Source organism: Cebidichthys violaceus, unplaced genomic scaffold, assembly GCF_023349555.1.
Source record: "Cebidichthys violaceus isolate CVI_PGR_0920_01 unplaced genomic scaffold, fCebVio1.0.p SCAF_4, whole genome shotgun sequence".
Lineage (NCBI taxonomy): Eukaryota > Metazoa > Chordata > Actinopteri > Perciformes > Stichaeidae > Cebidichthys > Cebidichthys violaceus.
This window is the reverse complement of record NW_027176594.1, coordinates 19,514,547-19,526,735: the sequence shown is the minus strand read 5'-3', so window position 1 is coordinate 19,526,735 and position 12,189 is coordinate 19,514,547. Positions and strand designations below refer to the sequence as shown.

The window sequence follows — 12,189 nt, the reverse complement described above, 5'->3', positions numbered from 1 at the left end:
TTGAACACGTTGACATGAAAGCACCAGATCGAACGCAGGGACACGGTCTTTCGTCCAGGTTGCTGCCTCATTGTGCAGCTGGGGAGGACTCTGCGCGTTGCAAACTGAAGGTAAACTGGGAGTGATGGGAGCAACCTGGATCTCATGGAGAACCACAACAACCGTCATCATTACTATACTGCAAATCCAAGGTGGGCCGCATGCTATGCATTAAAGCTGACGTAATAGTTAATAGTAATACTTGAGTTAAACTATTTGTTAAAATACATGATTATATGATTACGCAACTAACACAGCTTTTTTTTTCTTTTCGAAATGACAGCTCTGATCAGTGTCAAAACCACGGATGTTAATGGTGTGGAAGGCCAGAGATTTGACTTCAGATGTGAATATGAAGCCGTCCTGCAGAGGAATACGAAGTACTTCTGCTATGAAAATGACAACAATGATGCCAAAATGTCCTCCACCACCCTGATACGGACACAAAAACACGACCAGTGGGATGAAAACGGACGTTTCTCTCTGTACGACAACACCACCGGAGCCGTCTTCATCGTCAGGGTGGACAGCCTCACCTCAGAGGACAGCGGGACGTACCGGTGCGGGGTGGACGCGATCCCTGATCACGTCAGTTACATAAAACTGAATGTTTCCCGAGGTATGTCGCGTCAAAGCACAGGATAATGTTGTTGACTGCTCATCCATGGCACACCATCCGGTCCCTGGTTGGTGCCTTACAGTGAAATAAGAAGTTTACAGTACAGATGCTGAATAGTTTCTGCCTACCTGGTGATTTCGATCAGGCCTCTTATACTATAAATAACAACTAAGTAGTGTTACAGTAATAGCAGTGCTTTCCTACACATGTTCCTCTTTTCTGAACTTTCAGTTTGAAAGTGCTGGTATATTTATGAGTGTCTGTGTACCTTTTTGTAAACTAATTATTTTTCGCTGCCCTTCATCAACAGCAAACCCTCCAGAAAATCTCACACATCACAGTAAGTAAATCTGTGTAACGACACGATTCATCAGGGAGCTCTGTGTGTTCATTCTTTTTCTCTTTATAAATACTTTGACCTTTTTTTTTCCTAACTGTGCTTTCCAGTTACTGAATCACCCATCTTTCCGATGAACGACCAAGTGAACAGTGAGTGATATGTGTGTGTGTGTGTGTGTGTGTGTTTTCATAGTATTCATAATTCTATGTGTGTGTGTGAGTGAATCCTCAGCCAGGTGAACTTCACTTATTGTTCTCCCCTGCAGAGATCCAACTGTCGCTGTTCGTGACTGCAGCGATGTGTGTGGCAGCAATGCTGTTCATATGTCTGTTCACGCTCTGTCTTCTGCTGGCTGTTAAACACCGAAGACCCGGCCGGAATAGAGAGGTTTGTCCAAACTTTTAGCGGCACTAGCAGCAAGGCTACGGCGATGTCGGTCAGTCTGCTATTAGGACTGAAACATATCTCAGCAACTAGTGGATGGATTGGCATGAATCTTAGTACAGATATTAATGTTCACATCAAAATGACTTGCAATACGTTTGGTGATTCTCTGACTTTTTAATCTAACACCATCATTGTCACTAACCAAAGTATTGGTCAATGTGTCCAATACTCTGCACCACTAAAGACATCCCCATCAGACTCATGCCAACTCAGCTGTTAGCATGCTGATGTTAGCATTTAGCTCAATGTGCCTTAGTCAGAGTGATGCTAGCACAAATTAGCATTCAGAGAATACTATGACATCTCGTGCAAGAAGCAGTTTCACTGTCAGCCGGTTTCTGTTCATCCCACAGATATCATCCGACTATGAGACAATGATGCCCGGTGTGAGAACCGAACCCGAACAGCGCTGCAGCTCTTCGGCTCCAGACTGCGCCGGCCTTTCGGCTTTACCACCGGCACCACCTGACCTCTGCTCCCACGTCACATCAAAGCATCGGGAGTCCACTGTCACTCTCGGCTTCGGCGAATATGTGGATGTGGATGTACCGAAGCACATCGACCAGTACCAGCATCTGGATCTCAGCCGGATCGAGGAGCACGTCTATCACAGCCTTAATGGACTCAGCGATCCTAAAGACGGACCTCTGGGAGTCAAAAAGCAGATCAACTGTTGACACTGTTGAAGGATAATTACAGGTTAATTACGGAAAGTCAGAAACGTCATTGTTAACCTTTGTTTTCTTGTAGCTGTGTTCCCAGATCTTGATGAGATATGTGTCAGTATTAAGAACAACGGCAACATCAAGGTTGTAATAAACCAAAATTATACTTCATTGTGAGTTGGAGGGGCGTTGGCCAATTTGAAAGTTAGCGGTGAAGGAACTTTAGTAATTCAAGAGGTTGTAGTGTTGATTATTACTGTGTTTAGTTATTTCTAGAGGAAGTAGTTTTGCAACTGAAAAGAAATAACAGTTTGAGCAAGACTCTCAACTCAAGCTGTCAAGAGTTGAAAAAAAGAGGAGCTTACTGGAAGCTTTAAGCTCCGTGTCTCGCTTTGCTTTCTGATATATTTCACCAAAATAAAACCAAGTGGTAATATCTAATGGTGTCCTTGTGTTAATTCCTTACTGGCTTAATTGATCTGAAACATTCACTTTGAGACGAGCACGAGACGGGAAAGGATCTTTTGGTGCTTCTCACAAGTGGTTTAGTTAGTGAGATGAGGAAGCTGACTAAACTGCGGGAAGTGCAACAACAAAGAGGAACCGGTGACAAATGGAGAGTTGTCATTCGTTTGGAGAACAATACTAAAGAAAGGTGAAATCAGAGTGAGTCAAGAAAAGGCAAAGGAAAGTGACAGATGTACATACTGTGTGTGAAGATGATTTTCCTCATGTTGATCTTTCTTCTGGAAGGTAAGTTTACAAAGGTTAGTCCTTTGTTTGTCTCTCTGTTCCTCTATCTGAATGTTTAGTGTCTTCCTCAGGTGTTGGAATTCACCTTCCTGATTTTATTAGAGCTAAAGCTGGAGGACTTTTTTTTTATTAATTTGTCAGTTTTGTTGGGAGCTGTATCAAGATTAAAGAGTGCACTTTTTGAGGAACATTTTTCAAAAGTACTGTATAGTGTAACCTCTTCAAGCCTCTGAGAATATTCAAAAGAAACAATCAGAACAGACTAAACAGCCTATAGCTGTAGACATATGCGACTTGTGTCAGGGGCCAGAAAGCAAAAGGGCCAGAAACCGTAAACGTTTGAGAATTTTAAAACAGCAGGAGACGTGCTTCTGGTTGGTGACGTACCGTGTAACTACAAAATGAAGATCTGACTTTGTTGCTGTCTGTGTGTTTTGTCCAGGATTATGGGAGACTGAAGCCATGTCAGTAACAGGAGAGTTGGGAAAGGAGGTCAAAATAAAATGCTCTCACTCGAACGCATTTGGCAACGTCAAGTATTTCTGCAAGGGAGCGTGTGACGATAAAAACGTCCTAATCAGAAGCATAAACAATAAGAAGGATTCAAATGAGAAATACAGCATTACAGATGAAGGAAACACATTCTACGTGACCATCTCTCGTCTGACGGAGGATGACTCAGGAACTTATAAGTGTGGAATAGATAGAATTGGTGTGGACACATACAATGAAGTAGTCCTTACAGTCATAAAGGGTGAGTTGATTCGGCACTGTATATGAATAGCTTTCATGACGTCGTTATTCTTCGTCACTTCAAAGATGAAAACCTTTGACCCAATTCCTTTTCACTAGAATATGAGCAATATTTCACAACAGTCTGTCTCAAGCTGATCTTCTTTGTTTCGCAAACAGACAGTAATTAAAATAAAGAAATGAGACAGCAACACAGCACATACAATGGGACTGAGGGACGAGGATTAAAATAAAAATAATTGTTTCTCGTTTCTTTCAGGAAACACACAGGATTCTGAAAATTACTTGTCACAAACTTCAACCGCTAGTAAGCAACTGTCTCTCTCTGTGTGTGTGTGTGTGTGTGTGTGTGTGTGTGTGAGAGAGAGAGAGTCCTGAGTGATGTGTCATCACTGAGATGTGACGTTGTCTCTTTTTTTTGCAGATAAGCTGGTGTACATTGGAGCAGGTCTCGGGCTGCTTGTTCTGGTTCTGGCGACGGTCCTTTTAATCTTCTTCAGACATCGAAACAGAGACATCCACACATCTTCTGGTACAAAACTAACAGACTCGTGTGATCATATTTTCAGAACCTGATGGCAGTTTGATACACCCATGGTAGAAAACAGATTAACCTGAACAACTTTCCCAAACAACTTAGCAATACCCAGGCCTGAAGGATATAACAAGCACCTAGCGACATCCTCACAATTATCTAGCACTTTTCTTGAACTTCTGCCCAGTGAGCCATAGCAACCACCACAAACAACCACATATCTATAACTGACTCCAATATGGTTCAGTGTTGATTTTGTCCAAAAGAATTTTTTTTTGATTTTTTTTTTTTAACATGTTTAAGACGAGGAGACCACGACACGGCTCCGACGTCAATAAACACTAAGTGTGATTATATCAACATGCAATATTGTTGCCGGAAAAAAGGCGAAATTAAAATTTTGTTTAAAAAAACAAAAAAACTAAAACTTTGCCAAAACCTCTATTTATTTTGGTTGACAAAAAAAGAAAAGATGAAATATAAGACATTTCTTTCTGCTTCCGCTGTCGTCCTGTAAAAAAAGTAAAATGTCGACAGTTTTCATTGACTGAAACTACTAAAATAATTAGTTTTCTTTGGCTATAAGATAAAACTCAAATGCCCAGACTTTTAGTCAACTAAATCTAAAATAACAGGATTAAGTTGACTAAATATGATAAAAACTAACAAGGACATTTGACACAGGACTAAGACTTAATGAAAAATAGCTGACAAAATAAACACTAGTGTGGACTAGTACTTTACTTTGGGAGGACGTAAATAAAAGTAATAATTGACAATGTTTGCAGTTTGGGGTCACCTGTCAATAGTTTACAGATAGCATATTGCATGCAACATCTTTGCAATAAAAACATCTACATCCTTAGCAACTAAGCAACACAGATAACAATTAGCACTCTCTTAACATGTAGCACTTAAAAGTGGTAGCTAATGTGGCAACCAGCTAGCAACAACAGGGACACAATTTTTCCATTTTGTAATTTTCAATAGGCATATTATTGTAATTTCCATATTTATTCCCGTCTATTCTGTACATGTCTGACATATGTCTATCCTGGAAGAGGTCTCTCTCCTCTACTGCTCTCCCTGGGGTTTCTTCAAGAAATGTTCAGCAATTTATTGTACTTTTTAATTATTTTCATTTGATGCAGCATTTTTTCAGGGAGTGAATGTAATACAAATCTAGCTTTCATTCGTCTGGGATCTAACACTTTGTGAATCACCACTCTCCTTGCAGGAAACAACCATGACACGGTCTATGCGACACTTTCCCGTCAGAAACAAGATGGACACCACGTCGCTACTTCCTCTTCAACAGCCAATAAGTATCAAGAAACAGGCGGCAGGACAAACAGCATCTTGAGCTCGTCGGCTGTTCAACTCCATGACTTCAGAGGCGATCCCTCAGACGATGTTTATTCCAACGTCTCCGTTTCATCCGCCTCTCAGATCCAACCAGACGGCCTCCTCTACACCACAGTCAGCTTCAACAAACACACAGACGGCGGCGCTGACGCACCTGACGCTGCAGCGCTTACGTACTCCGCCATTCAACACCAAGAAACAGATGAATCCGCAGTCTATTACAATGTCAGAACTCAGCTATGATCATCTCTAGTGCAGTATCTTCATCTGCTGTAGAAGTCTGTGTGGTGCTAAACTGAAAATACCCACAATTCACACATTTCTGTTAAGCTAAATTCACAGGTTGTTGTGAATTAATTATTCAGATCATTCAGAATGTATTTATTGATTAACATTCATGAAGGACGGATAAGAAATATATATGGATAACTAAAAATAATGCATGGAAATTATAATTATGGTCAGTAGATTTTGTATTTTAGCCTAATAAAAACAACATTGTCAAATCAAAGATAGATTTTCTTCTGTGTATTTGTTCTTCTTCTGTGACACACACACACACACACACACACACACACACACACACACACACACACACACACACACACACACACACACACACACACACACACACAATGCAATAGAAACTGAGAAGGTGACGTGAGCAAAGGAAGAGGCTATAGGAGACAGGCGTCACACCTCTCTAACTTAACACCAGGCTTTGTAATTAACCTCAAGACTTCCTGGTTCATTGTGGGGCTCCGGTCGTGTTTCTAGGAGAGGATGAAAGCCTTTAGATTGAATTTAGACTCAGTGGAGTGGTCTGAGAGTTGGTGAAGGGCAGAGAACCCAGTAGAGTCTAAGGAAAACAAAAGCTGAGAGAGAATGTTCGCAAAGATCGCAGAGAGTGAGAGTGCTGGAGGAATGAGTTCTCAAACCAGGAAATGAGTTGACATTTTTGCACTTCTGATTTCCCATTAAAAAAACCACAATAAAAGTGGTGTTCATTTGTGAATATTATCTTGCTGAACACAGAGCTTATTTTCTGCAATAAACCAAAATCCAATGAAAAAAATACGTAATTTAGCCATTACAAAAAAATAACCGACTGTGCTTATTTTTTTCATTTGAAGCAGCAGAAGCCAACAATCAAAGACACATCCATCAACAAAGGAGGGAGGACTAGTTGACATCTTCATGCCGATGTGACCCTGGGAATGAAAAATGTCCTAAACATTTCTCTATTACGGTCAAAGGATGCTTCTCATTAAAACCAACGTTAACATATTATCCCTATGATGATACCAAAAGAAAGATCCTGCATGTGACCATCAATAAACTGTCCCTGAATGACGCCAAAACATACTGCTGTGAAATACATACACACACGTTTGATTCTGAGACAGAAATCAAGCTAAAAGTCTACAAAAGGTATGTCAATTAGTTATCAGTTATCTATTTTCCTTACATGTTACCGCACTTTCTTTGACAAGTTTTTAATATAAGTTTTATGCAATCATCAGGAAATTGCTTCCATCTGTGTGCAGCATACTGTAATATCACCTGTTTCCTTTTCAGGGGTTTGTATTTGGTTGGTTTTAAAAAAGGGAAAGTTTACGATAGTTTGCTATTCAAATACTAAATGTATTTTACAAGGTTTTTTGTACTAAGTTGAAGTAAGGATTGTGATAAATTTAAGGGTTTTTTGTCCTGGAAATGACAATGAAAAAACAGGTAAACAGATATAACAGAGATAACTGTTGGATCAACTCTTTATTTATTTTTGAAATCTTTTTACAGTATTCTACTGTGGTATTTCCCGTTGCTCTAGTGTTATCACCACCGGCAGGAAAAGAGCTGTTGTGGTTGCTGCTGCACTGCTGCTGAATCTGTTGGTGTTTCTGTACTTTAGACCGAGACACAGACATGATACAGTGACCTCAATTTAACTTGCAAGTCTCTGCAACGTTATTATCCAATAATCTGACCACAAACCAGGTCGTCTGGGTCCAGAGCTCCAACATGGAGGCAGCCATGATATCCGTCTAAAGTTTGCTAACATTAGCCACCAAAGGCTAATGGTCATAACGGACAAAGTAAGGCTGTAGCAGCAGAGCCCTTGAGTGCATTGACTTTAACAAAGTTATGTTTTTTTGCTTATTTCACTTTCCATTTGTAAGAGGAAGAATGTGTTAGATTTGCTTTTAAAGTCTCGCTTAAAACTTTCAAAAGTATCCTCCCATTAATGGTTGTTTTGACCATCTAAAAATAACTCAAAATGCAAATATGTTGGTACATGATGCGATACTCATCAGGGTTTAGAGGTTGACTGACTTCATCTGGAAGTCTCCCCAAAGGTACTGTGAAAGTCACATGATACCTGATCACACAGACATGTTACACTCCTTTTTAGATTCAGTTCTCAATTTATATTAATCTCTGAAGTCCATCATGAATTAACGTCCATAAATCCAGTTCAAAACATAAAAAAAAGTCCCTTATAGAACGAGAATCATCACATTTTAAGTTTTTTTCAGTGTCAAAGTAATCCAGAGATAGTTGTGTTTGTATCCATTGCAAACTGGAACGGCTAATAACTGATTCAGCAGACTTTTAATGGGGCCACTTTGCCAAAATGTAAACAAATATAACAAAAAAATGGGGCTAAAGTGGTTAATTGTCAACTTCAAATCATCAAATATTTCTATTTATTTAACAATATCTTTTATCTATTCATTAATTTATTCATTCATTTATTTATTTTACGGAGCCTGTGTCTGAATGGGTTAAATCAATGATTTTCTTCAGACGTTTCTGATCCAAAGACAAGAGGTACATTGTGGACGACGTTCTGTGAAGTTTGACCACATTTGGTTTTACGTCTGAACAGATGAGGAGATCATGAGATGCAGCAGGTGAAGAGTCACTCTGAATATTTGTCAGCACTTTCGCTCTCCATCTCTCTCTGTCTCTACTTCCTTTCTTTCTCTGCATAAAAATTTAATGTATACTCATTTTAAAATGCAAATATTTCTAATTATATTCCAGAAAGCAGAAGCAGAAGCTGCATCTGGGACATCTGAGACAGAAGGTGTGACAGTACACTGTTGCCATGACGAGAAAAAGCAGAGGAAAAGTGCTTAATATTTGATAAAGTAGTATTTAGTAAACTGGAAAAAAATAGACTGAGAAAATGAGAATATCACTGAGAGTCATCATTTACCTAATGACAGGTAATTATTATATTACTGCATGTGTTTCTATTTGATGAGTGAAAACCCGTTTACAGTGTTCTGAAGAAATAACTTCTTGTTTTCTTACATCTTTTACAACAGCTAGTGTGAGATTATCACCCGTCACAGGAAACAAAGGAGGACATGTTGACATGAACTGTAAGTACAATGAAGTAAAGCATCACGCAAAAAATGCTTCTGTAAAGACGTGATATTTTCTTTGATGTCAAACTAAAATAAAACTAAAAATCATAAACCTGGCAGCTCAAACAGCACCGAGGTACTTTTCTTAATTTGCTGCTACTTTATACTTCTTCTACACTACAATGCAAAAGAAAATGTACTTTTACTCCACAGCGTGTATCTGTCACTATACTTACTACTTACTTTGCAGTAAATGAATGTACATAGAAAACATATAACCAGCTTCACAAATATGCATAGTTATAGATTAAACTATCCAGCTTTACTTATTATTTTTATTTTCACTAGCAGTGACGGGGTGCTACACTGTTTACACACAGTTTTGGTTATTTCAAATAAGACATTTCTGTGTTTGTGGTAAGAAAAACAATCCAATAATTGAACATAATCATATATGTTTTCAGACTGGAATGACATGACACCAGTGACAATAACCCAAAACACTGGATATACCGCTCAAATTGAGTGCAGCTATCCACGCAGCCATGAGAACAATGAGAAATTCCTGTGCAAGGGGGCGAATCCTTCCAACTACAATCAGCTGATAAATACATCAGAGCAGGAGAGAGACGTGGTTAAAGGCAGGTTTCATATAATAGATAACAGGAGTTACTTCTACGTGTACATCAACGATCTGAGCACAGAGGACTCTGGGTACTACTGGTGTGGCTCCAGCAAGACGGGGGAGCGTGTTGGATCCACCAAAATCCTCCTCTCTGTAGTAAGTAAGTAAACACTGAGCACTTCTTGTCTTCTACTTTAAACCCACAAGTAGAACCTATTCACTCGGTACCTATGAACCAAATGCAGCACAATTATTTTATCCAAACACATCTGTGCTGCTGTTGCAGGTTATTCCTATTCACCCATTTTAAAAAAAGGTCTGTTCACATTGTTTTTGTCTCACAGCTGCATAACTGATGTGAAGTACATTTACACAAGTATTAGCATTAAATACTTGCAGTATATAAATGTTCTGCTAGTTAGTATACTAGTGTACTTTAACTTCAGAACATCTGACAGCTACAGTCACTAGATTCAACATACAAAACACATGATCAGTTGAAATACTATTATCACATATTACACATTTTCTATGGGTGATAGGTACTTGTAGAGCGGTTCAAATTAGCTTCCTTTGGACCAGCTGCAGCATGAAAGTTGAGCAGCTACTTTACCGGAGTATAAAGAGCAGCTGGTATATCAGCTAACAGTGTAGCCAAACAACTCAAGTTGGTATGTGTGTAGGCAATTTGAATCCAGGGCAGGAATGGCAGACTCCACCACTAATGATGAAAACTACTATATGAAAAAAAAGGTATTTACAGGATGTAAATACATCTAATGTTATTGCAGAAAAAAAAGCAGACCATAAATAGAATCAACAATTAAAATGGATTTCATGAAAACCTTAAAAAGGTCATCATTTTAAAATGCTGTAATAATTTATATAACAATATAACACTGACAGGGGAAGTATTTTTTACTTTAAGTATGTTTTGCTTCCAATGCTTTGAATGGGTTTGAATGCAGGATTTGTTCACCACTGAGTATTTATGAATGAACATAACGAGAGAAAGTACTATAATTACAGTGACGGAGTACAGAACCTACAAAGAGATGGGGAAAACAGATGGATGGATTGAGATGTGTTGTGTGTGTGTGTGTGTGTGCCTTTTTGTCACATCTCTAACCTTCTGGCTTTTTACCCTCACTCAGCTGAAGAACACATCAAAACCAAAAGATCAGACCCTCCAGCTCTGCAGACAACCGCATCTTCTACAACCCGTAGAGTTCTCCATTCAGGTGACCTCCGGTTGCCACTTGCTACCGCAAACAAACAGCTGCTGTTCACACTTCCCTGAACACACGTAACACTTTTACTGCAAAAAAACAAACATCGACACAACCTCTCCCTTTTTACGCATGAATTTTGATGAAACTGCTGACGGCATGTATTCTTTAACTGCTTCAACTGTTGTCTCTTTGCTGCAGATCTGATTGCCGTTGTGATTGTGTGTCTGGCCTTGTTACTGATACCTGTGCTTGTATTTATACTGTGCAAACACAAACTCCCCAGGACACAAGGTGAGGGTTGGAAATTTGAAATAAACACATTTTTTATGAGTTTTTAGTTTTATAAATATAATTTTTGTCTTGAATTATCCTTTAATTGGCAAAAGGATTGTCGGTCGTCTATCAAAATCATGGAATTATATTTAAAACAAACATGGAAAGCTTAATTTGCACATGATTTTGAAGATGATAAATAACTTTGAAAGATAATACAAAAAAAAAAAATCTTGTTTCCATCTACTCAATGTTCTTGTTCCCAGTGTGTTGTGCTGCAGGCGGATCATCAGAGCAGAGGACAAACGAAGAACACTACACAGAGGTGTGTGTATGTGTGTGTGTGTGTGTGTGTGTGTGTGTGTGTGTGTGTGCGCGAGTTTTCACATTCAGACAACAATTGCATCTATCACACTGCGCCCCTTCTTCCTCTGCAGGAAAATCATGGAGATCACCACTATGACGAGATACAGATGCAGAACCAGCAGGCGAGCTCAGGAGACGCGATGCTGTCCGTTTATGCCACTGTCAACCCTCCCGCGGACCAGCTCCACTATGCCAGCGTCAAATTCTCGACAAAGAGGAACGCACCTCCTGACACAGATAAAACCTGCTCGTCGACATGTGACTACTCTATCAGTAGGTCTCAGGGTGACTTCATTGACATTGATGACAGCTGGGTTTGGGTCAGTCATCGCGACTGTGAGGAATTTAAAGTTTAGAAGCATTCCTAGTATGTTTTAAAGCACTCCTGGTGGTGGATATTTTATGTCAATGTTTACTTAAGGTTTAAACCAAAAAGGTATAATTATTGTATAATATGTTTGCTTGTAGAAGTTTTGAACCAGGGAGTGTGGTCATTTCATGCATTGAATTGAGTGTCTGTGAGGGGGGGCTTGAGGAATGTCAGAAGGTGTGAACCTGCGGGGGAAGTATACGTAGTTGACTGAGGTGTCTGATCCAGGACAATGGGTCAAGAGCCAAGGAGGAGCTCAGCCAATCGTGGAGGCTGAGGAATGGGACTCTTGGGAGACAAAGAACTGTAAATCCCAGGAGAGATTCAGACCTCCTGCTGATCATGGTGCAGACATACGTGTCTGTCACGTGACCCGGATGGGGCCTCACTTTTATGAAATTAATACGTTTGTTTTGTTGTTAATAGTGTA

The 12,189-nt window shown here is 39.5% G+C and overlaps 3 protein-coding genes across 3 annotated transcripts; all 3 read left to right on the top strand.

The window, feature by feature from the left end:
* The first annotated feature begins 33 nt into the window (after positions 1 to 33).
* Positions 34 to 2,551, top strand: LOC137885073 (uncharacterized). Its single transcript, XM_068727213.1, has 6 exons — positions 34 to 191; positions 323 to 658; positions 969 to 998; positions 1,106 to 1,147; positions 1,264 to 1,385; positions 1,799 to 2,551. Exons 1-6 carry the CDS (start codon positions 125 to 127, stop codon positions 2,120 to 2,122), a joined length of 921 nt encoding a protein of 306 aa, XP_068583314.1. The 5' UTR covers positions 34 to 124; the 3' UTR covers positions 2,123 to 2,551.
* Positions 2,552 to 2,762: 211 nt separating this feature from the next.
* Positions 2,763 to 6,021, top strand: LOC137885079 (uncharacterized). Its single transcript, XM_068727224.1, has 5 exons — positions 2,763 to 2,863; positions 3,306 to 3,617; positions 3,876 to 3,923; positions 4,041 to 4,148; positions 5,389 to 6,021. Exons 1-5 carry the CDS (start codon positions 2,809 to 2,811, stop codon positions 5,757 to 5,759), a joined length of 894 nt encoding a protein of 297 aa, XP_068583325.1. The 5' UTR covers positions 2,763 to 2,808; the 3' UTR covers positions 5,760 to 6,021.
* A 2,612-nt stretch (positions 6,022 to 8,633) lies between these two features.
* Positions 8,634 to 12,189, top strand: LOC137885247 (transmembrane domain-containing protein TMIGD3-like). Its single transcript, XM_068727430.1, has 7 exons — positions 8,634 to 8,749; positions 8,852 to 8,908; positions 9,358 to 9,678; positions 10,673 to 10,759; positions 10,949 to 11,041; positions 11,290 to 11,348; positions 11,461 to 12,189. Exons 1-7 carry the CDS (start codon positions 8,710 to 8,712, stop codon positions 11,743 to 11,745), a joined length of 942 nt encoding a protein of 313 aa, XP_068583531.1. The 5' UTR covers positions 8,634 to 8,709; the 3' UTR covers positions 11,746 to 12,189.

What these genes read in the sequence shown, in the direction of transcription:
- LOC137885079 (XM_068727224.1), top strand. Translation starts at nt 2,809, where the DNA reads ATGTACATACTGTGTGTGAAGATGATTTTCCTCATGTTGATCTTTCTT. An exon ending in GTCACAAACTTCAACCGCTA is followed by an intron (nt 3,924 to 4,040) that starts GTAAGCAACTGT and finishes TTTTTTTTGCAG; the next exon opens with ATAAGCTGGTGTACATTGGA. An exon ending in AGACATCCACACATCTTCTG is followed by an intron (nt 4,149 to 5,388) that starts GTACAAAACTAA and finishes CTCTCCTTGCAG; the next exon opens with GAAACAACCATGACACGGTC.
- LOC137885073 (XM_068727213.1), top strand. Translation starts at nt 125, where the DNA reads ATGGGAGCAACCTGGATCTCATGGAGAACCACAACAACCGTCATCATT. An exon ending in AAAACTGAATGTTTCCCGAG is followed by an intron (nt 659 to 968) that starts GTATGTCGCGTC and finishes CTTCATCAACAG; the next exon opens with CAAACCCTCCAGAAAATCTC. An exon ending in AGAAAATCTCACACATCACA is followed by an intron (nt 999 to 1,105) that starts GTAAGTAAATCT and finishes TGTGCTTTCCAG; the next exon opens with TTACTGAATCACCCATCTTT.
- LOC137885247 (XM_068727430.1), top strand. Translation starts at nt 8,710, where the DNA reads ATGAGAATATCACTGAGAGTCATCATTTACCTAATGACAG. An exon ending in CATCATTTACCTAATGACAG is followed by an intron (nt 8,750 to 8,851) that starts GTAATTATTATA and finishes CTTTTACAACAG; the next exon opens with CTAGTGTGAGATTATCACCC. An exon ending in AATCCTCCTCTCTGTAGTAA is followed by an intron (nt 9,679 to 10,672) that starts GTAAGTAAACAC and finishes ACCCTCACTCAG; the next exon opens with CTGAAGAACACATCAAAACC.